We start from the raw sequence: 24,881 nt of genomic DNA, 5'->3' as shown, positions 1-24,881 counted from the left end.
CGTCATCATAGGTCTGGCTGCGGGCAGCCACAGTCATCATAGGTCTGGTTGCGGGCATGCACAGTCGCTGTCATCATAGGTCGGGCTGCAGGCAGCCAAAGCCGCTGTCATCATAGGTCTGGCTGCAGGCAGCCAAAGCCGCTGTCATCATAGGTCTTGGTGACCCTTTTTCCTTCCATAGAGAGCAGAGCACACTGTCTGGTCTGGGAGGGGTGTTAAGGGCCCAGTGGTGGTGGCGGGTGGCATAATGCCAAGGATTCTTGGTGTGAAGGGTTGGTGTGGGCGCAGTTTGCAGGTACTGTTTTTGCAGTATAAATGTCTGTCACTTTCATACACGAAACCGTTGCTGTCACGAACTTTGCTGGTCTGTCGGGAGATAAACACCATGTAGAGGATAAGAGCCTTAGAGTTTGGTAGGGGCGAGCCCCATGCCACATATACGCGCGTCTTATCTGCTCTACTTAGGGCATAAAGAACCTCTATGCACACTAACAATGGGCAGTGGGGCATCTGGCGGTTTTGTTGTGTGCCCTACCTCCACCAAACTCTAAATAAGGCCCTAAGTTGCTTTGATTTCATCTTGAACAGCCCGCTATATGGACTCCTCAAGAGTAGGTAAAAAAAACACAAACCGCTCTTTGTTATAATTTAGAACATAGAAGAACTGATTAAATGGTTGCCCTCAGGAATTTGCAGGTTTGTTAACACATAATAAGGTTTACTCCAGCGACATGGAAAGTTGTGAATTGAATTAAATCACTGAAGAATAACCTATTATTTTAAAATTAATTTCATAATTGGTGCCTTCTTTAGGTTGAACACTGACACCGTGGAGTCCTGTGTCACCCTGTGAGTTCCCCTAAGCACTGAGCAATGTTCACATTAGAATCCTCTGTGACTATTATTCTGTCTACAGAGAACGGATACGAACCAACCGACTGTGCCACGAAACATCAACACATCTGCCGTATCTCTCACTTCAAGCTCTCAATTTAAGTGACTGTTTTTCCTCTGCCTACTTTTTATTGCTAAGACTGGAAACATCTTTACTTGGTGAAAGTCCAGAGTTTAGTCCAACAGTATCCTTTGTGTAGAACATAAAACAGCTGTGTAGGGGCTCCAACAGCACTCAGTATAAACACAACCAGCTATAGAACAACTTAGGCAGAATGCTGTGCAAACAACCCTGCACAGAAATTCCATATTGTAGGGGTCAACAGCTCTTTGCACTGAAGAACAACACACACCACCTCCTAACAAACATATTGCACCGAAGAACTCACACACAACCAGAACTACACAGCTCTACCATTATATGAATATTAGCCTGTCCACAACACATTAAAATGCACACGCAGCAAACACCAACATACAACAGAACTCTTCTAAACAGAACTCTGAACATCCACCCAGGTCTTTACTTATAAGCCACTAGGATTGTGCAACACTACCTAGTCTGTCTAGTTAATGCACACACACATAAACTTGTTCGCGCATGTTTAATAACCCATTTAATATAGAAGCATTATGGAACACAGCTAATTATCAACAACACATCGAATATCTCACAACACACTACTTCCAGCAACTCATAAAAACAGCAGACTGCAAGTCTGGAATGAACCCTCAAGACTGGTTCAAGAAAGTAACTAACCGGTTAGCACTGCAATGCCACACCGGTGGCAAAATACACACCACAGCATTGTGTATTCTGTACAATTTATATTTAATCAGTGAATGGAAATATGTTTATACAGTGTATGTGTTCATGTGTAAAGTACATGTTCATGCCCATCTACTTGTCGGTGATGTTTGACAATAAATGATCCTACAATTGTTATATTGCCAGTTTTTTATATAACACACTTACCAGCGTTTCCTACAGCACCCGTTAGCTCTGTTGATGTTTGATTCAATTTAAGGTGGCTTTTATATTTACCATACAAAGAAACACCATATCGATAGAGGTCAGTTTCCTCAAAATTAATGTTTTTTGTATTCAGATTTCTGATTAGTATGGGAGCTCTATAGGATACAGTGCTCCAGTGTTGGTCGATAAAGCAGTTTTTCCTTGACCTATTCTTACCCATCTCTGAAGCGGGAAGGAGAGGCCAGTGTGGAAGGAGTCCTCAACCAGCTGATCCTTGAACATCTGCAGCTGGCACCTCTGCAGTGGGGTGAGTACAGCTAACATTCCCTGAAGATCTCCCACATGGTGCTCTGTGGTCCAAACCTCTAGATCTCCGAAGTCAAATCATTGAATACGGCTTTTGATGCGGGCAAGCTCTGTCCATTCACAAATAATCCAAAATCAGTGTTTAACATCTACTATACTGGATTCTGATGTGTTTTATGCTTCCCTATTTTAGGACGACTGCTGCTATGTTCACTGTCTTGTGTGGGTGTGTGCCTGCGTGTGTGCAATCATCACATAGTCGGCCAACCTCATTCTTGGTTCCTTTTCTCTAGACTCTGAGCATCTCACTGTTAAGATTAGCATTTCACCATTTTCTCCTTCGGACAACACTGTTGCCCGATGTCCAAATCTAGTTGGTGCAGCAGAGGAGAGTAACTGGGTCCAAAGTATGTCCAGCTGGTGCTATGACCAGCGGTTTCGAGCAAAGGGCATGGCAGACGTCCATGTCAGGGAATTATGGTAATGGCTGTGTGCAGTGAGGGTAGTGGTCCTGGGCAAACAGTGTAGAAGATGAAGACTATACCATCTGCCCATAGTGTATAATCAGGGTCGGACTATGAGAGAAAAGAGGCAGGGGCACCAAAATAAACGTGGGTTATTTTACCAAATCAGATAGCTAAAAGAAGAGGCCTATATTTGCAACTTGGGGCAGTTTTGATCTTGTAAAGGCACAAGGTATAGGTGTTTTGCAAGGTATGAGAGACCATGCCTTTGTGCTTGCTGCAAGTAACATTAGTGGTAATATCAGGGAAACTGGGAGTAAAACCCGGCCCCCGATCATGAAACAGGCCCACAAACAGACAAAAAATGTCCCTCACACTGGTCAGCCAGATTGCCCAACAGGCCAGTAAGATCCTGGCATGACTTGTGGCTGTACTCACCCCCAGAGCCTGCATATATCTGTGCCCTGTGACGCCTGTGCACAGGGCACGGCCAGCCTACTCACCCTGCTCCCATCGTTTGCAAGCCACTGCCTTTGATTATGTACCCAAGGCATGTCCAGTGTGTACTGGTGGTGATGGTCATATACAGAGTGTGTGGCCAAAGATCACAAACTGTGCACTAGGGCGGCGCCGTGGTCAAAGGGCATGCCATGTCCTTTGGCAGCGCTCGACACCGCCACAGGCCATGTCGAGTAGTGACTGCAGTAACAGCACAGCGCGCTTCTAGGCAGTTGTTGAAGTATATCTTCAGAGAATACAAAAATGTCATTGAAAATGCTTCAGTAATGTAAGTTACAGTTGTCTACTGCCATAAGTTACTAACCACTGTAGTGAAAACATCTTAAGAAGTCAGTAAAAAAACAATTTGAAAGGATGTTGTGGTTGCGCAACCACGGTACCGCACAATACCTTGCTAAGATTTTGCACAAGACATGACAGATCACACCATGGATAACATCGCTTGTGACATCACCTACGACTTCACAATAATCATTAGCGTCACATCACCCTGAAATTATTTTTTCAGCTGTTTGCCTATGGAGGAAATATTGTCTTTTCCAAGTATATAATCTCAGCAGAAACATCCTGATATTAACAATGGTACTGCAGCCTTACAACTGCCATTAACACGTGGCGAGATGGATGTGTGTTTTCACGTATTGTATAGCGTTTGTGAGGTCATAGGTATTGCATTTAGTGTGCAAGTTATGGTTTGTATGGCTTTTGTACGAATTATGGACACATCTGGGTGTTTTTCAGTTTAATTTGTAACCATTCCTGCGCTTTAGCTGTTTTTTAAAATAAATATTTTCCTTTTACTTTACTGCTTTAATTGCAGTTTTCTGTCATATATATATATATATACGTTCACACACACACTTTATGTGGCTATGTAAGAACAGCAGCACTTAGGAAGCTCAAGAAATCTATCAAAGCTTTTACTGACACCGAGCTATTTTGTGATGTATTTATGTTTAATTGCTTTTTAGCTCAATTAATTGGTTAAGGTTGGTCACGACTCGACGAAGCTTGCACTCAGACGATTCTCAGTATAATTAGTTTTTGATCTCGATATTCATATATTTATTTTTGTCGGCTGCCCAGTAGAGTGTACCTGTGGTGTAGGTGGTATTTTGGGCCTCCTTCACACACTTGTGCTATATTCAGCGAAACAAAATGCTTATCAATTTGCTCCTCTCGTTTCTTTATCGTTGAGTATTTTTGACAAGAAGCACATCTGACGCTTAATTGCTTTCTTAAGCATGTTTACTATTCTGCGCCCCCAGTAGGGCCGCAGACTCGTTTCCCTCCTATTCGGGTTCATCGGTTTTGTTGTTAAGCCGCAGGTCTGACGTTGTCCCTCGAGCACGGATACTGTTCGACGCTCACGCGCACTGATTGCCAAACTGAATGAACTCTGTGGGCAGAGGGTTCAAGCCTGGACATCACACCCACCTTTGCCATGGTTGTCCTCAGAGAGGGCGCCCTCCGATGAACCCTTCTCGCGAGATTACTAAATGTTGCGCATGTCAAACATTGGGTTTTTTTAAAATAAAAAACAAAATCAGGGATTGAATTAAGTACCTGGTGAACCCAAGTACATATTAATCGATTGTGTCAGGCATTGTGCATTTAAAAATACCAACTATGATTTTATGAGCGAAGTTCCTCGCGCACTGGCAGGAACATGCAGCGCTGAACAATTTCTGTTCAATCGCATATTTATTGAGAGTGTGTGAAACTGAGCTCTAGCATAATTTCAATGGGACTTAGTGCAGCGCTGTGTGATGAGGTCATTCTGGAATCTGTTGTTTAATGTTCGCAAGTGATTGTCGAAAGTGCTGACGACGCTAGTTTTTTATGACGCGGACTCATTTTGCATTAATCGATGAAGCACTTTATAGGTAATTTGGAAAGCTGTGACTGTACTGTTCGTTCAAAGCGCGTGACTCCTCTTTATCCGGCTCTTATATTTGGTTAAAGAATACTGTTGTAATCTCATCATTGTATTTCCCTCTCCCTCCTTCCCACCCTGTCTGAGTGACTTCTTCACCCCTGTTTCCACCCCTCATTGCCCCGGCCCCTTGTTAGAAAGTTGGACTGGGAGTTCACGATAGAACGTTATGTGAGGACCTGTGAGATGCCAGGAGGAGCGTGGCAGTGGCGACCTGGAGATGTCAGTGGCGGCCACACATATATATACATATATACATACACACACACACACACACACACTCTCTCTCTCTCTCTCTAACAACACTCATATCATTCAAACATGCACGCGCACCAAACATTCAATTTAAAACATCACACACATACACACACTTACCTTCGGCTCCCAGGTCAGCCAATGAGGGAAGGCAGCAGTCCCAGCCTCGTCACAGAGTGGGATGGGGTCAGTGACACTGCTGACCCCACTCTGTGACGAAGTGTCACTGATTGACACTCGTCCTGGGCACTTCAGGGCTTAAACCTGAAGCGCCCAGGGAGAGCGTCCATTGGTGACTCTTTCCTCGTCACCCGGGAGAGGGCCTCGAGGCACCTTTGCTGGGCCGAGGAGGTCACGCCCCTAGGAGCTGTGATTTCCTCACCCCAGCAAAGTTCAGCTCAGGCAGCCAGGAGTCTGCGCAAATCGCGCATGTCTGCTCCCGGCTGCCTGACCTGAACATGAAGAGTGTCTGTCAGGCTGACCTTTGTTTGGCCTGACAGACACTCTTCATGGGGAGGCAAAAGGTGGGGGGGGGGGGGAGGGGTGGCCCCTCCGCCCTAAAGGACGGCCGCCACTGGGAGATGTTCTGAATAAACAATAAGGTCCTTAAACCCAAGAACTTTGTTGCTTCTGTCTTCAGTATATAACCTGTAGGATGAAAGCAGTGGCGCTCACCATAAAAGGTGGAAATCCAAGGGTGAGGTATGTGCGTTTGTCATTGACTGTTATTAAGGATTTATATGCTTTTGAAAGTGCCTCCTTGTGACCGTGCCCACCACTTAACAGCACTCAGGTTCCAGTAAACGTTCATGTTGATGGACCCTGATTCCCCTCTATGGATGAAGAATTGCAAATTATCAAAACTTTCTTCTGATAGAGACTTCTAGTTGCAGATTCTTTACCTTTGAATTCTCCCCAGGTGCCAGACTGGATCGAGAAGATTGTCATGAGCAGTACCCCTGCGCCCTGATAGGTGGCGTTGATCGGATCCACTTCCATCGGCGGCACGCCCATGCCGGATCTGATGTTGTGGGTCCTATTTAGGCACCACCCCGGCACGCTTATGTAATTTTTTTTTTTCCCCCACACCAGCAAGCGCTGATCCAAAGAGAGCTACCCCTCAGTCAATTTTTGACTGTTTTTTTTTTACTTTTTGTTAAGGATTTTTCAAATTTCTTATCTTTGGTGCATCGAGGATGTCATCAAAGAAGACCGGTTTTGAGCCCTGCGGTTTCTGTCATTGGGTGATGTCGGTCATGTATCTGCACCTTGTGTGTCTTTGGTTTTTGGAGCACAACCACAATCCAAAGTTGTGCTCCGAGTGTCGGGCAATGAATCTGATGGTTTTGAGGGAGCAGTCCCTAAGCTGATGGCGGACCGGATCTTGGCTCCACACAGGTTGAGATCTCAGTCGCGTGGAAGGTCCCAAAATCGGTTAAGGAGATCGAAGTCATCATCATCCCACTCCAAATCTGCCGGACGATTAGGTAAGCATAAGAAAAAGAAGAAGTTGAAGCGTGTTTTGACTTCTCCTCATCTGTCGGCCGACGAGACGAGGGAGCTGCAGCACTCAAGGTCTCATTCTGAGGAACCTGTGCCTGGGGTGACTCTGCGCTTGTCCATTTTCTCAGGAGCCAGAGTGACCCATGCCCAACTGCAAGAATTTTACGTTGCCATTCGCCTACGTTTTGGGCAGTTTGACCCATCCCCAGTGCCTTCGGCCCGATGTCTAGGGGCACCCAGGGATCCGTTCCAGGATCTATACCGATGCTGGTTGAGACACCTCGTCCTTCCCCGCACCAGTCCCAAAGTCAATACTCCTAGTGCCCTCCGCACCCTTGGGCGGCCCGTCCCCATTGTAATTCCCAACTCCGACACGGAGCATTGCCTCCTAGGTCAGATCCTGAGAATTTTGCTTATGGCCTACACTGGGGGGATGAATCGGAGGGGTCGCTGGACCCATTAGAATACCAGCACCCTGAGGAATCTATGGACTGGCGATCGGACTTGGGTGAAGCCAGCGGACTGGATACCTCTCCAAAAACTGGCATGCTTTCTCCCCATACTGTGGCTACAGAGGGGGAAGCTTCTTTCTATATGGTGGTGAGGAGGGCGGCTGAGGTCTTGAACCTTGAGTTGCCTTCAGTGGCAGTCAGGACTAATCTCCTGAGCTATCACCTCAGAACCCTTACTCCCATTCAATGAGGCACTCACAGAAATCTTTTTGGGTACCTGGTCCAAACTTAGCACAGGGGTACCTGTGAGCAGGACGACTGGCCATTGCCCAGCTCAGGGCGCCCCAAGTTTTCTCATACAACACACCCCACCCCTGAGAGCTTGATGATTCAAGCCTCCACATCCCAGGGCATGTTCCCTTCCGCTCCTCCGGATAGGGAATCCAAAAGGTTCGACTCAGTTGGGGAGAAGATGTTTCCCCCCCAGCCGTGCATTGCAGTCTGTGAACACCTCATGCCTTTTGGGCCATTATTCCCACATGCTGTGGGACATGGTTGCGCAAGTGCTGCCACAGGTCACGTAGGAGGCCCGGTCTGTACTCTTTCAGGCTGTTGCAGATGGGAGGGACGCAGCAAATTTCACAGTTTATTGTGGACTGGGCGCGACCATCTAGCTAGGCAGAGCTGTTTCGTCAACAGTGGCTGTGAGGCACCACACCTGGCTGAGGACATCTGGCTTTTCACGGGATGTCCAAACATCTTTGATGGACATTTCTTTTGATGGCACCCATCTCTTCGGAGACCAGGCAGACACGGCACTTGAGAGCTTCAAGGATTCTCATACTACGGCCAGATCCTTGGGCCTCGGGATGGCCCCACGACCCCCGTCTGCCTTTCGCTCCTTTCTTGGCCACGGAAGGGATCTCCAACCGCATCCATTCCTGTCCAGCCACATTCCGCGCATGCTGCTCAGCCTCTGTCTGGCCGAGGATGTAGGATTCACCAACCTTGTGAATCAGGGAGCCAGCAGTCTGGCCAGCCATCACCCCCCTCCCCTACCTCCATCAGCCTCTAAGCCTTCCTAGTCTGACTATCCCTCATCATGAACCAGTTGGAGGCAGGATCCACCATCACCTGCTCCGCTGGCAATCCATCATATCAGACAGGCGGGTTTTGCGGAGAGTCTGAAGGGGCTACTCTCTACCTTTCAAGACTACCCCTCCATTTGTGCCACCATCCTAAGGTCGGATGACAGAGGATCACTTGTCCCTTCTCCGCAAGGAAATTATGTCTCTCTTGGCCAAAGGAGACATACAGAGAGTTCCGGTGCCAGAAGTCAGTTGTGGTTGTTATTCCCGCTACTTCCTGGATCCCAAAAAGGACAAAGGCCTTCGTCCTATCCTAGACCTTCAATCTCTCAATCTCTTCCTCAAGAAGGAGAAGTTCAAGATGCTCACTCTGGCTCAGGTTCTATCTACCCTGGACCCAGGAGACTGGATGGTAACGTTGGACTTGCAGGATGCTTATTTTCATATTCCCGTCCTGCCTGCCTACAGACGTTACCTGAAGTTTACGGTAGGCCACAAGCAGTTTCATTTCACTGTGCTCCCTTTGGCCTTACCAGCGCCCCCTCGGGTGTTCACTATGGTGATGGCAGTGGTCGCAGCTCATCTACGCAGGTCAGAGGTTTCAGTCTTCCCCGCTAGCTCGATGACTGGCTGTTGGAGGCGGGCTTGCCCCAGGCTGTCATCTCCCATGTCCAGACTACGGCAGACCTCCTGCATTTGCTGGGGTTCTCAATAAACATGCTGAAGTCACACCTGATTTCCTCTCAGGCAGAGCTGTTCTGGACACAGTGCAGTTTCGGGCTTCTCCTCTCGAGCGGTAAGTCCCAGAATATTTAGGCTATGATACCGATGTTTCAGTCTGTATCCTGGATTTCGGTGAGAATGACTCTGAGGCACCTGGGCCTCATGGCTTCATGCATATTGCTGCTGGTGACACATGCCAGATGGCATATGCGGGCTCTACAGTGGGACCTGAATTTTAAGTGGGTGCAGCATTGGGAATCTCTCAGACAAGGTCCAGATCTCAGACAGAACTGTACAAGATCTGCAGTGGTGGCTCACAAACTGCGACTGGGTCAGAGGCAGATTCCTCTCTGATGGAAATTGCCCTTTCTGCAGGGTTATCTACATTTTTATGCCTTTCTCCTATTTTTCTGACCTTCTTTTTGTTGGCTTAAGGACTCTGGGCACTTTACCACTGCTAATCGGTGCTAAAGTGCATGTGTTCTATTCCCTAAATTTTGGTATGATTGGCTTGCTACTGTTTGGCATATGTGATTTACCTGTAAGTGCCTTGTAAAGTGGTATACAATATACCAAGGGCCTGTAAATTAATACTACTAGAGGGCCTGCAGCGCTGGTTGCATCACCCATAGAAGTAGCCTTTCAAACTTGCCTCAGGTCTATCACTGTGGTGCCTGTGTGTGCAGTTTACTGCCACATTGACTTGGCTATTCAAACTTCTTGACAAGGCCTAAACTCCTCTTTTACTACACCTAAATCACCCCTAAGGTAGGCCCTAGATACTCCTATGGGCAGGGCGCTGTGTATTTAAAAGGTAGGAAATGTACTTAGATGTTTTACATGTCCTAGTAGTGACAAACATCCTATTTTGTTTTTCACTACTGTGAGGATTACTCCTCTCATGCATTGGAAATTCCCTTGTATATGTGTAAGTGATACTTTCTGATCCAAAAGGAGTTGCATGGGTATGTTTAGAATGATAGTGAGAAACCCTGCTTACTGTTGTAGTTGGATTTTACATTACTATTTTAGAAATGCCACTTTTAGAAAGTGGTAATTTCTCTGTGTTTAGGATTCTAGTGTTTTGCAGCCTGACTCCAATCCAAGCCTAGGCCATAGTGACAGCTACACTGCATGCTTTCCAGACAACCACAACACAGGAGGGACTGAGTGTGACAAGAGAGGCATCTGCATGCTGATAGTCTTCCTGGGCTCGGAGAGAGGGAGGCTGGCACACGTACATTTGTATAGACTGTGTCCCTGCCTCACACAATGGGCTGATATAACCCCTACTGATGTCTGGAGCCAGGGCTGGGTTGAAAAGGGATAGTGTTACACTTGAAAGATTCCCTTTGAAGTTACCCCCAAAACAAAGACATTTTGGAGTATAAGTATAGGCGCTGTGATCCCATGTCATGTTTTAAACCACTTTTGGAACTGTGTGCCGCTTCCGCCGTCCTGTAAGTTGTTTTTTCGCTTTTTCTGCGCCTCACCGCCGGCGCTTCTGCCCCCATTGTGCCCCCCTGATTGCCGTCTCCCCGATCGTGTATTGTGCCATTATTGTATTTCTGATTGTGTGGTTTTCTTATTGTGACTGCCTTTAACTTTGCTCGTTTTCTGTGTTTTTGCCCCTTGTGCGCTCCCCGATCCCTGCCGCTGCCTCCCTGCGGCCCCGCCCCCCTCGCGCCCCCATTTGCCGCTCCCTCCCGCCTCCCAGCTGCTCCTCCCTCCCCCCTCCCTTCTTAATGGCTGGCGCTGCGCGTCGCGAGTGAGCGAACTCTGACCTGTTTCAGGTCCTGAGCTCGCCCCCCACGACCGCAGCACCAACCTGCTGCCTCCTGCCTGTGTCCCCCGTCCACGCTGCCGTTTGCGTGTTCGAGGCCCTCCTCCACCCGCAGGCATCCTCCTGCGCCTCATCCCTGGTGGCTAGTGGGCTCACTTGACCCGTGTGCCGCTTCCGCCGTCCTGTAAGTTGTTTTTTCGCTTTTTCTGCGCCTCGCCGCCGGCGCTTCTGCCCCCATTGTGTCCCCCTGATTGCCGTCTCCCCGATCGTGTATTGTGCCATTATTGTATTTCTGATTGTGTGGTTTTCTTATTGTGACTGCCTTTAACTTTGCTCGTTTTCTGTGTTTTTGCCCCTTGTGCGCTCCCCGATCCCTGCCGCTGCCTCCCTGCGGCCCCGCCCCCCTCGCGCCCCCATTTGCCGCTCCCTCCCGCCTGCTCCTCCCTCCCCCCTCCCCCCTCCCTTCTTAATGGCTGGCGCTGCGCGTCGCGAGTGAGCGAACTCTGACCTGTTTCAGGTCCTGAGCTCGCCCCCACGACCACAGCACCAACCTGCTGCATCCTGCCTGTGTCCCCCGTCCACGCTGCCGTTTGCGTGTTCGAGGCCCTCCTCCACCCGCAGGCATCCTCCTGCGCCTCATCCCTGGTGGCTAGTGGGCTCACTTGACCCGTGTGCCGCTTCAGCCGTCCTGTAAGTTGTTTTTTCGCTTTTTCTGCGCCTCGCCGCCGGCGCTTCTGCCCCCATTGTGCCCCCCTGATTGCCGTCTCCCCGATCGTGTATTGTGCCATTATTGTATTTCTGATTGTGTGGTTTTCTTATTGTGACTGCCTTTAACTTTGCTCGTTTTCTGTGTTTTTGCCCCTTGTGCGCTCCCCGATCCCTGCCGCTGCCTCCCTGCGGCCCGCCCCCCTCGCGCCCCCATTTGCCGCTCCCTCCCGCCTCCCAGCTGCTCCTCCCTCCCCCCTCCCTTCTTAATGGCTGGCGCTGTGCGTCGCGAGTGAGCGAACTCTGACCTGTTTCAGGTCCTGATCTCGCCCCCCACGACCGCAGCACCAACCTGCTGCCTCCTGCCTGTGTCCCCCGTCCACGCTGCCGTTTGCGTGTTCGAGGCCCTCCTCCACCCGCAGGCATCCTCCTGCGCCTCATCCCTGGTGACTAGTGGGCTCACTTGACCCGTGTGCCGCTTCCGCCGTCCTGTAAGTTGTTTTTTCGCTTTTTCTGCGCCTCGCCGCCGGCGCTTCTGCCCCCATTGTGCCCCCCTGATTGCCGTCTCCCCGATCGTGTATTGTGCCATTATTGTATTTCTGATTGTGTGGTTTTCTTATTGTGACTGCCTTTAACTTTGCTCGTTTTCTGTGTTTTTGCCCCTTGTGCGCTCCCCGATCCCTGCCTCCCTGCGGCCCGCCCCCCTCGCGCCCCCATATTCCGCTCCCTCCCGCCTCCCAGCTGCTCCTCCCTCCCCCCTCCCTTCTTAATGGCTGGCGCTGCGCGTCGCGAGTGAGCGAACTCTGACCTGTTTCAGGTCCTGAGCTCGCCCCCCACGACCGCAGCACCAACCTGCTGCCTCCTGCCTGTGTCCCCCGTCCACGCTGCCGTTTGCGTGTTCGAGGCCCTCCTCCACCCGCAGGCATCCTCCTGCGCCTCATCCCTGGTGGCTAGTGGGCTCACTTGACCCGTGTGCCGCTTCCGCCGTCCTGTAAGTTGTTTTTTCGCTTTTTCTGCGCCTCGCCGCCGGCGCTTCTGCCCCCATTGTGCCCCCCTGATTGCCGTCTCCCCGATCGTGTATTGTGCCATTATTGTATTTCTGATTGTGTGGTTTTCTTATTGTGACTGCCTTTAACTTTGCTCGTTTTCTGTGTTTTTGCCCCTTGTGCGCTCCCCGATCCCTGCCGCTGCCTCCCTGCAGCCCCGCCCCCCTCGTGCCCCCATTTGCCGCTCCCTCCTGCCTGCTCCTCCCTCCCCCCTCCCTTCTTAATGGCTGGCGCTGCACGTTGCGAGTGAGCGAACTCTGACCTGTTTCAGGTCCTGAGCTCGCCCCCCACGACCACAGCACCAACCTGCTGCCTCCTGCCTGTGTCCCCCGTCCACGCTGCCGTTTGCGTGTTCGAGGCCCTCCTCCACCCGCAGGCATCCTCCTGCGCCTCATCCCTGGTGGCTAGTGGGCTCACTTGACCCGTGTGCCGCTTCCGCCGTCCTGTAAGTTGTTTTTTTGCTTTTTCTGCGCCTCGCCGCCGGCGCTTCTGCCCCCATTGTGGCCCCCTGATTGCCGTCTCCCCGATCGTGTATTGTGCCATTATTGTATTTCTGATTGTGTGGTTTTCTTATTGTGACTGCCTTTAACTTTGCTCGTTTTCTGTGTTTTTGCCCCTTGTGCGCTCCCCGATCCCTGCCGCTGCCTCCCTGCGGCCCCGCCCCCCTCACGCCCCCATTTGCCGCTCCCTCCCGCCTCCCCCCTCCCAGCTGCTCCTCCCTCCCCCCTCCCTTCTTAATGGCTGGCACTGCGCGTCGCGAGTGAGCGAACTCTGACCTGTTTCAGGTCCTGAGCTCGCCCCCCACGACCGCAGCACCAACCTGCTGCCTCCTGCCTGTGTCCCCCGTCTACGCTGCCGTTTGCGTGTTCGAGGCCGTCCTCCACCCGCAGGCATCCTCCTGCGCCTCATCCCTGGTGGCTAGTGGGCTCACTTGACCCGTGTGCCGCTTCCGCCGTCCTGTAAGTTGTTTTTTCGCTTTTTCTGCGCCTCGCCGCCGGCGCTTCTGCCCCCATTGTGCCCCCCTGATTGCCGTCTCCCCGATCGTGTATTGTGCCATTATTGTATTTCTGATTGTGTGGTTTTCTTATTGTGACTGCCTTTAACTTTGCTCGTTTTCTGTGTTTTTGCCCCTTGTGCGCTCCCCGATCCCTGCCGCTGCCTCCCTGCGGCCCCGCCCCCCTCGTGCCCCCATTTGCCGCTCCCTCCTGCCTGCTCCTCCCTCCCCCCTCCCTTCTTAATGGCTGGCGCTGCGCGTCGCGAGTGAGCGAACTCTGACCTGTTTCAGGTCCTGAGCTCGCCCCCCACGACCACAGCACCAACCTGCTGCCTCCTGCCTGTGTCCCCCGTCCACGCTGCCGTTTGCGTGTTCAAGGCCCTCCTCCACCCGCAGGCATCCTCCTGCGCCTCATCCCTGGTGGCTAGTGGGCTCACTTGACCCGTGTGCCGCTTCCGCCGTCCTGTAAGTTGTTTTTTTGCTTTTTCTGCGCCTCGCCGCCAGCGCTTCTGCCCCCATTGTGCCCCCCTGATTGCCGTCTCCCCGATCGTGTATTGTGCCATTATTGTATTTCTGATTGTGTGGTTTTCTTATTGTGACTGCCTTTAACTTTGCTCGTTTTCTGTGTTTTTGCCCCTTGTGCGCTCCCCGATCCCTGCCGCTGCCTCCCTGCGGCCCCGCCCCCCTCACGCCCCCATTTGCCGCTCCCTCCCGCCTCCCCCCTCCCAGCTGCTCCTCCCTCCCCCCTCCCTTCTTAATGGCTGGCGCTGCGCGTCGCGAGTGAGCGAACTCTGACCTGTTTCAGGTCCTGAGCTCGCCCCCCACGACCGCAGCACCAACCTGCTGCCTCCTGCCTGTGTCCCCCGTCCACGCTGCCGTTTGCGTGTTCGAGGCCGTCCTCCACCCGCAGGCATCCTCCTGCGCCTCATCCCTGGTGGCTAGTGGGCTCACTTGACCCGTGTGCCGCTTCCGCCGTCCTGTAAGTTGTTTTTTCGCTTTTTCTGCGCCTCGCCGCCGGCGCTTCTGCCCCCATTGTGCCCCCCTGATTGCCGTCTCCCCGATCGTGTATTGTGCCATTATTGTATTTCTGATTGTGTGGTTTTCTTATTGTGACTGCCTTTAACTTTGCTCGTTTTCTGTGTTTTTGCCCCTTGTGCGCTCCCCGATCCCTGCCGCTGCCTCCCTGCGGCCCCGCCCCCCTCGCGCCCCCATTTGCCGCTCCCTCCCGCCTCCCAGCTGCTCCTCCCTCCCCCCTCCCTTCTTAATGGCTGGCGCTGCGCGTCCGCGCCGCTGGCGCGCCGGAGGCGCGCCAGAGGCAAGCCCGTCTGCGCCCGTCCGCGCCTGGACCGCGCCCAGCGCCACCCCCCCTGGTCCTCGCGCCCCCCGCGTCCGCTACTCAGCCAACGAACTCCGCGCTTTCAACACCGGCTCCTCCACGGAGTGCTTCCTGGCGTCCCCGAAGCACACTAAAGGACCTTTTTCCTGCCGCTCCTGCAACTTCTCCTGCATCAGAACGACAAAACCAACAATAGAATCACTCAACCCCAACCACCTGAACTGCATCCTCATCAACACCCGCTCTGCACGAAAACACGCCATCGAGCTCTGGGATTTGCTCGACTCCACTGCACCCGACGTGGCCTTCCTGACCGAAACCTGGTGGAACGACTCCTCGGCTCCGGACATCGCCATCGCCATACCTGACGGTTACAAAATCACCAGAAGAGACCGAACCAACGGAATCGGCGGCGGAATAGCCATCGCTCACAAAGCTACCCTCAAAATCCACACCCACACTGACGACACCCTCAAGACAGCCGAACACCTCCACTTCCAGATCCACACAGACCCCAACACGACCCTCAGAGGAACCCTCATATACCGCCCTCCAGGACCAAGAGCCCCCTTCAGCGACACCATCGCCGACCTCGCAAGCACCCACGACGTCAACACCGCAGCACTGACCTCCAACCTCCTCAACCTCGGACTCCGCCAGCTGGTCAACACTCCCACCCACATCGCTGGACACACCCTCAACCCCCTCTTCACCTCAAGCAACCACATCTCGTTCAGCCACACCTCCGAACTCCACTGGACCGACCATCACTGCGTCCATTTCTCCTATAAGAAAATTACCGAGCAGCACCGCATCCATCTACCCCCCTACCGCCGCTGGGGCAAAGTCACCCAAGACCAACTGACCAGCACCCTCGTTAAAAACCCTCCACCCGACGCGACCGACCCGAGCACAGCCGCCATCAACCTCCATCAATGGATCCTCGACTGCGCCAACACCTTAGCCCCACTCAAGAAGCCCACCGCCAACCAAGGAAAGAAAAAACCAGCCTGGTTCACAGACGAACTGACCACCTCCAAAAGCCGTTGTCAGAAGCTCAAAAAGAAATGGATCCTAGAACGTACGCCCGACAACCTCGCCTCCCTCAAAGACGCAAACCGTGAACACCACCAACGGATCCGCGTCGCCAAGCGCGCCCACTTCACCGAACGCATCAACAACAACGCCCACGACTGCAAAGAACTCTTCGGCATCGTGAAAGAACTCTCAAATCCAAAAGCCAACGCCAACGACATCCCGCCCTCCCAGAAACTCTGCGACGACCTCTCCACCTTCTTCCACCAGAAAATCGCTACCATCCACAACAGCTTCAACACCGGCCCACCGCCAGATCCCCCCCCCCGACGTCTCCAACCGCGACTGCCGCCTCACCGCCTGGACCCACGTGGACGACGCAGAAACCATGGCAACCATGAACACCATCCACTCAGGCTCCCCCACGGACCCATGCCCTCATCATGTTTTCAACACAGCCAACGCCACCATCGCCCCCAAACTCCGCAAGATCATCAACCTCTCCTTCACTTCCGCCACCTTCCCGTACAGCTGGAAACACGCTGAAATCCAACCCCTCCTCAAGAAACCCAAGGCCGACCCCAACGATCTCAAAAACTTCCGCCCGATCTCTCTCCTCCCTTTTCCAGCAAAAGTCATCGAGAAGATCGTCAACACACAACTCACCCACTTCCTCGAAGACAACTCCATCCTGGACCCCTCACAATCCGGATTCAGACGAAACCACAGCACGGAGACTGCTCTCCTCGCCGCCACAGATGACATCAGACATCAAATGGACAACGGCGAAACCTCGGCCCTCATCCTCCTCGACCTATCAGCTGCTTTTGACACAGTCTGCCACCGCACCCTACTGACCCGCCTCCAGGAAGCCGGCATCCAAGACAAAGCCCTCCACTGGATCTCATCCTTTCTCTCCGACAGAACTCAGAGAGTCCGACTCTCCCCCTTTCGCTCCAAAGCCACCAACCTCATCTGCGGCGTCCCCCAAGGATCCTCCCTCAGCCCTACTTTGTTCAACGTCTACATGGCCCCCCTCGCAAAACTGGCCCGCCAGCATCACCTCAGCATCATCTCCTACGCCGACGACACCCAGCTCGTCCTCTCCCTGACCAAAGACCCACTCACCGCCAAAACAAACCTCCACGAAGGACTAAAATCCATCGCCGAATGGATGAACAACAGTCGCCTGAAACTCAACTCCGACAAGACGGAAATCCTCATCCTCGGGCGCTCTCCTTCGGCCTGGAACGACTCATGGTGGCCCGCCGACCTCGGACCCCCACCCACCCCTGCCAGCCACGCAAGAAACCTCGGCTTCATCCTGGACTCTGCACTCACCATGTCCAAACAGGTCAGCACCGTCTCCTCCTCCTGTTTCAACACCCTCCGCATGCTCCGCAGAATCTTTAAGTGGATTCCAACAGAGACCAGAAAGATGGTGACCCAAGCCCTCGTCAGCAGCAGACTTGACTACGGCAACGCACTCTACACAGGCATCCCAATCAAAGACATCAAACGACTCCAGCGTATCCAAAATGCCTCCGCCCGACTGATCCTCGACATACCCCGCCAATGTCACATCTCCCCTCACCTGAGGGAACTCCACTGGCTCCCGGTGGAGAAGAGGATCACCTTTAAACTCCTCACCCACGCTCACAAGGCACTTCACAACGCCGGACCCTCCTACCTCAACTCCAGACTCAATTTCTACGCTCCCACACGTCAACTTCGATCCGCCAACCTCGCCCTCGCCGTCGTCCCCCGAATCCAGCGCAAGACCTGCGGCGGCAGATCCTTCTCCTTCCTCGCCGCCAAGTCCTGGAACTCTCTCCCCACATCTCTACGCCAGACCCAGGACCTCCTCGCCTTCAGGAGACTCCTCAAAACCTGGCTCTTCGACCGCTAACTGCAGCACACCTCCTCCCCCCCCCCGCCTACTCCCCCCCCCTTCCCCCCAGCGCCTCGAAACCCTGACGGGTACATAGCGCGCTTTATAAATATCGTGATTGATTGATTGATTGATTGATTGACAGAACCTCTGTCAGAAAGACTGCTGTGCTGCACAAAGGACTCACCTGGACTGCTCTTTTTTATTGCCCTGCTGCCTGCTATCTACTGGGTGGCATAAATGACTCACTGGATTACTTTTCTGTTTGTTGCCATGCTGCCAGCTATGCACTGACCCTGGTCTCTTTAGGTTTTACTGAAATGCTGCTGTGTGCCAGGAAACACTGCCATCCCTAATAACTGCTTCATTGAACTGCCCCACTGCCGTCTGTTTGCTGAGTTAATGGAGGGACTGCCACTTTGCAATGTAGGGGATGAGTTAGCCCGGCTCTCTCTCTTTTTCAGTGTTCTCCCAGGGCGTTGGGCCTTGTCCTGAACCTAGAACTCAGTGCATGTGAAGCACTCTTTGTTCTGCTAAAATCCGGAGGCCAGGCGCTACTGCCTGGACCGAGCAGCCCGCTCCTGTTTGCTTTCACCCAAAACCTTTGTCAATCGCAAAAACAACCAATGATTCATTTCCCTCTTAGCACTGGTGAGCACTTTGTTTTGTTAATCCTTCTTGCACAATGCCGGGTCAGCCCTCTGCAAGGGTGCCAGTGTGTCCTGCTGATTCTTATTACTTCCCCAGCGCCGCGCTCCCTGAGGGGCATTGAAGCTCTGGCAAAACGAGAAGGAAGTCCGGTGTTACGGAGACCTCCGCGATGTCAGCTGTGGGCGAGGCCCAGCCACAGAAGAGGATCACTCTGCCGACATCCCCTGCTTGCCCGTGCCCTGGGGGAAAGCAATGCAACTGTGAAGACGTCAACCCCGTGAGGAAGACCTCCCCTGTAAATTGATGGCCACCACTGTGCACACTCTTGTGCGGCCAACCAGGGTTTTGTTTTCTCTGGCCCTGAGGGAGCAGTACCGGACCTTCGAACATGGCCCTGGGAGGTCAGAGTCTTTTCTGTTCTTTCTTATTGATGCCTTCACATGCTCCCCTCACGGATGGCTCTGATTCCTGTAATCAGGAAGTTTAGCCCGAGTGGTCCAGATGGGCCCCAGCCTCACTCAAACTTGGGAGCCTTGATGGTGCTGTGAGCTGGGGTGAGACCTCGATGGAGGTCCCCCTCTAAGCAGTGCAGGAGCCCTACATTAGAAAAGTTATCATAGCAAGCCTAAGCGGCACATAGGCCACCCATGCCTGGTGCCTAATATTTTTACAGGGAGATTGATGTGTGTTGACGCTGCATCGAATTACTTGCCCAGGCCTGGTCATGATATGCGGTGATTTGTGTATGTAACGTGGTACCTGGGGATCCATGCATTGTCTGTTCCAAATGCATGTTATGCCCTGATTATTACTAAGGGAATATAATTTTGGTTCTCCTAGTGCCCAGGACAACAAAGACCTTTTCAGAAAGGAGGTGATATGCACTCCACTGCATGTATGTTTTATGATGTTTTAGCCATGTTGTAGGTTGTTGGGCCTCCTAGTGACCAGAATAACCAGTATTATATCAGTAAATTGCATGACGTGCAACCTTTACAATTCATGTCGCTTTTTGGTCTAGCAAGATGTTTACAATATAGGAACCTATTTTTATATAATGCTGTGTGGAGCCTCTTTTGTGGTTTATTTATTGTGTCACTGGTGGGAGTGCTTTGCTCAGACACTTTACACATGACCTCTGGGGATAAGCCTCACTGCTCTGTGCCAAGCTACCAAGGGGTTTGACCACAGGTTATTTTTGGTGTGTAACTTACCCTGACTAGAATGGTGGGTTCTGCCTGGCTTATGGACATACCCTAGCCAACCAGAATCCCAATTTATAACATCCTCTCCCTTCCCCATCCAGATTTCACAGTAATGACAGATGCGTCACTCCTGGCATGGGGCGGCCATCTGGAGAGGTGGAGACCAGAGGCATCTGGTCTCAGGCGGAATCTGGACTTAACACCAGCCTGTTGGAGCTCCGTTCGATCTGGCTGGCATTGAAAGCGTTTGTTCCCTTTGTCATGGGAAAGACAGTGCCGGTGTTCACGGACAACACCATTGCCATGTGGTATTGCAACAAGCAGGGCAGGGAGCAGTCATTGACCCTTTGTCAAGAGGTTCTGAGCCTCTGGACGTGGCTGGAACAGCAGGGCATATCCCTGGTGGTTCAACATCTGGTGGGCTCTTTGAACGCCAGAGCAGACAAACTCAGCCGAAAATGCCTACCGGATCGCAAACAGCATCTCCTTCCAGAGGTCATGCCAGGTCTCTTTCAGCACTTGGGAGAGCCTTGGTAGATCTATTTTCCTCCACAGAGAACAGACCATGTCAGCAGTTTTGTGCGTTGGAGTCTCCAAAGCGGCAATCGCTCAAAGATGCTTTTCGTCTCAAGTGGAACTCAGGCCTCCTGTACGCCTTTCCGCCTATACTACTTCTCCAAAAAATTCTGAAGAAGATCGGAAATGACCGAGCCCAAGTAATCCTTGGGGGTCCAGATTGGGCAAGGAGAGTCTGGTATCCTGAGCTGTTGAGCATGTCCATCAATCCTCCGATCAGACTGCCCCTTCGGGAAGATCTTCTGTCGCAGCAGCAGGGGAGGGCTCTCTCTTCCTTTTTGCATGCAGATTGAGCAGCGACAGTTGACAGCTTTCAACCTTCCACCCAAAGTCTGTAACGTAATCATAGCAGCCAGGTGTCCCTCCACCAAAATGGTATATGCCTGTTGTTAAAAGAAATTTGTGCCATGGTGCACAGACAAGTCTGTTGACCTCCTTTCTGCCCCTCCTTCTGAGGTCCTGTTTATACTTTCTCTGGCCCAGCAAGGCGCTGCTATGGGCACTCTCAAAGGGTATTTTTTTCTGCAATTTCTGCTTTTTTGAGGTTGCCTGATCAACCTTATATGTTTAAGTCGCCTGTTGTACATAGGCTTCTTAAAGGTCTTACACATATGTTTCCTCCATCCCCACTCTTTATGCCCCAATGGGTTCTAAATTTGTTTTTGACTTTTCTGATGTTCGTTCCTTTTGAACCTCTCCACAATTGTCCTTTCAGGCTTCTTACTTTAAAGACAGCCTTATTGCAGCCATTACATCTGCTCTCAGGGTGAGTGAGCTGCAGGCTTTGTAATCCAGGTCTCCGTACCTTTCTGTCTATCCTGACAAAGTGGTGCTTCTCAATAGGGCCTCTTTTCTGCCCAACGTGCTTATGCCCTTTCATGTAGGCCAATACATCACCTTGCCTACTATTTACACACCCACACTCCCTTCTAAGGAAGAGGAGAGACTCCACTGCCTGGACCCAAAAAGAGCATTGGCGTTCTACTTTGATCGTACAAAAGAGTTCCGGGTGGGCGATCAACCCTTTGACAGTTACGTGGGCGTGAAGAAAGGTTGGGCAGTGAAGAAGCGGGCCATCTATAGATGGGTCATAATCTGTATAAAGATCTGCTACGCGCTGGCCAAGAAGCAACCCCCTGAAGGTTTGCATGCTCATTCTATCAGAGCCAAAGCTGTGACCGCACGCGGAGTTCAAGTCCATATCTGCCGGGCGGCCACGTGGGCATCCCTGCACACATTTACCAAACCCTACTACCTGGACAGTCAAGTCTGGAAAAATGGGCACTTTGCCTGTTCGGTCCTGCAGGACTTTCTAGTATGAACTTCATTTGAAGACCCACCACCGGGGATGTTATTGCTTGTGCATCTATTCAAAGGTAAGGAATCTGCAACTAGGAGTCTCTATCAGATGCACAAGATAATTACGTTCGGAAACGCTTTATGTGGAAGAGACAATATCTAGTTGCAGATTTCTTACTGACCCAACCATCCTCCCGGCTTTGTGACCTGATTTCTAGAGGCAGGAACTTCCCTTTCAGGGCCTGGGTTTTGACACACCAGTAGTAAGTTTTTTTATGGCTCTGCACTACTGGCGTGGAAAGTAGTGAAAAGAAATGGATGTCAGTGCTCCGGGGTGTCGCCTATAGAGGACCTGCAACGTCATATCTGTTGACTGATGCGGAGCCATTCGACGTCACCTTTCGGCACACAGGGGTATTGCTCACAAAAATCTTACCGATCCATTCTGATGCCTGGGGAGAATTCAAAAGTAAGGAATCTGCAACTAGACATTGTTTCTACCTGATAAGGCATTACTGACAGTGGTAAGTAATGTGTTCTTCTGGGTGTCAGGCACCATTTGCAGTGCTGGGTATTAGCCAGTGGGGGCCACTGGTGCTCATTTTTGGGGACCGACACATATTTTTACTCATCTGACATTTACTACGAGCAAGAGGGTGAAAAACACTCACATGGGAAAGATGGAAGGAGAAAAAGATGGCAAAACCATCACAAAGGGGGAAAGTAGAGAACTTCAAGAGTGAGATAAACACAAAGTTCTAGGGCATTGAGTAATGTATGCAACTACAGACACTGCTTAAATAACAGTTGGTGGGTTGAGGGGTGTGGGACTACATGTTTGCAGACAGTTGTGATTTTCTTTGTATTTTCCTTTATCATTATCAACTACATTGTTGGCCTTGTGGACCAGGTTTCTCGTTTAACAGAAATATCAATAAAATAAGTTTACAAAAAAAATAGTGACATAAACAGGCAGGGAGTGTGTGATAGTGGACAGAAGAGCCATGAGGTTCATTCAAGACTATCTGGGCTTAGCATTCAGTGCCGCAACATTTAATTGAGCGGCTGTGAGCTTCAGAGCGGAACTTTGGACCCTGGCACTTATTCTTTACAAATAAAGCACTGAACCTTTGTCATTTTATTTGTGAAAACACAAACTTTGTAGCTAGGACCTTTAGGAGATGATTTATGATGTGCATGGATGCGATTTTCTGAACTTACTTCTGGACAGAGGTAGTCTTAGTTTGGAGTATAAGTGTGTCATTAAAACATTTTTTTGTTGTAAAGAGCAGACAGAAGTTTCCAGTACTACAGCAGTTATTTTTGGTATAACCCTTCTCTTACAATCTTGTAGGAGCTATAAAGCCTCTCTTTTCTGTGTATTATGGTCACTGAATGTAGTATTATGTTTCTCTTTATTTTGTTTCAGAAATATTTCACTTTTTCTGTGATCATTTGTTGTCAGTATGTATTTTTTTCATATGGTACCTGTACATCTAATCATGAAATAAATGCCCCAAAAAAAATAGGGCACCCTATATAACTGGACACAAGAATAGTAGAAGTATTTTAACAAAACATAAAATGCAAGTTTCAAAGAGGAGGAGAGGGGGGCAGATGTTCAATGCTACAGAGTTCATCTACTTATGTGTTTGAATGCATGTTGGTCAATCTATCACTGTGTGAACATATTGCTCTCCAACTCACCCTTCAGAAGAGAAGACAAGGCCCCATCAGCTCAACCATAAAAGTTCATTGAGGTTTTACATTGACCACACAAGACCATTGTGTGGAATATGAGCTCTTTATGGGATTCTCTGAAGCGAAGAAAGGGAAGGCTGTGCAGAAAAGGGCCCTGTCAACATGGATAGTCCTCAGCATCAGAATCTGCTATGCTTTAGTTGAGAAACAACTCCTACAACGCCTGTGGGCTCATTCCACCAGCTTCTATGCTGGCATTGTCAATGGAGGGAGGGGTGGTGCTGGTCACCTGCAAGGCTAAGATGTTGGTGTCAGTGCACACTTTCATGAAACACTGCTACCTTAAGAACCTTCTGATGGGAGGGCCATTTTGCATGCTCGGGCTTGCAAGACTGTCTGATCTGAGTCCACTCTCCAGACCCTCCACCTTTTGGAGGATACTGCTGTGGTATATATTCTCTAGGTTAGTAGTCTGTGTTTAGAAGTATCCATCAGAAAAACAAGTTACTTCTGTTTTGGTATGTCTCTCTTGTGGATACTGTATCTAACTGCAGATTTCTCCCCCCCCCAAGTCCCTATTCTATAAAGTGAACTCCTGAACATCATAATAATATTTCAAGCTAGATTGTGGCTGACTGTCACATGCCGTTTGTTTGATGTTCTCCACACTTGAGAGTGCAGACGGAGAAAATTGATGAAATTTACATCAACGTGCAGGAGTGGTGCTTATATGGGGCTCCACTCAGTCTATTCTGGGGTGATACGGAGATCCGCATGACAGGAGCCATCCACACATTAGAGCATTGCTGAATAATTCTCTCAATCCAGCCTGGCACCTGGGGATATCCTTAAGGTGAGATATATTTGGTTAGCTGTTGGGTCCAGCAGAAAGGTAAGTAACTTACTCTTCACCACCCTTTTTTAATTGCGTCAATAGCTCCATCTCTCTTACCTCTTGTCGCAGTAAATACCATAGCAGGGTTCCATGGGCCACAGAGTTTATACCCTTTAAATAGGTGAGTTCAAAGCTTAGTGCCTCTCTTGTTTTGTTTCAATGAGATTGTAAAATTCCTTCTGGATTATCCCAGGACTCATTTGACTTCAGTATTGTAGCCCATTGTCACACAGGGCTTACTGCATTAGGATTAGCACCTTACATTTAGCTGTTTTATCAGTGGGAGCTGATGAAGACTATTTATTTATAATTAAGTTTGTTTGAATTTTAGAACTTCGGCCATCAGTCTTAAGGAGTGCACTGGATAAACAACTTGTCGATTATCTTTCCTAATACATCATATGTCATTGTAGTAGTACAGTTTGGCAGGTAAAGGAATTTTTGGAACTAACTCGATGGCTATCTTGATGTAAACGCCTTAAAAAGGCTATTGGGGAGAAATCCCTGAGGATTTAATATGGTTGATACAAACATACTAGCCGGAGAAAACAGGATTTCCTATCTCTTACGTCACAAAAATTATTATAATGTGCTTGTTACTGTGAATTTGCTTTTTGTTGCTTGTTGCCGTGGATATCTAGCTGCCCA

The 24,881-nt window shown here is 50.6% G+C and overlaps 1 protein-coding gene across 1 annotated transcript in view; it reads left to right on the top strand.

Moving 5' to 3' along the window:
- TRAPPC9 (trafficking protein particle complex subunit 9) overlaps positions 1 to 24,881 on the top strand; it is a 2,294,541-nt gene that overhangs the window by 1,605,588 nt on the left and 664,072 nt on the right. The window contains exon 21 of the mRNA XM_069220801.1: positions 2,087 to 2,177. Coding sequence (XP_069076902.1) covers positions 2,087 to 2,177 — 91 coding nt within the window. The remainder of the gene's footprint in view (positions 1 to 2,086; positions 2,178 to 24,881) is intronic.

Source organism: Pleurodeles waltl, chromosome 2_2, assembly GCF_031143425.1.
Source record: "Pleurodeles waltl isolate 20211129_DDA chromosome 2_2, aPleWal1.hap1.20221129, whole genome shotgun sequence".
Taxonomy (NCBI): domain Eukaryota; kingdom Metazoa; phylum Chordata; class Amphibia; order Caudata; family Salamandridae; genus Pleurodeles; species Pleurodeles waltl.
This window is presented reverse-complemented; position numbering and strand designations above follow the sequence as displayed.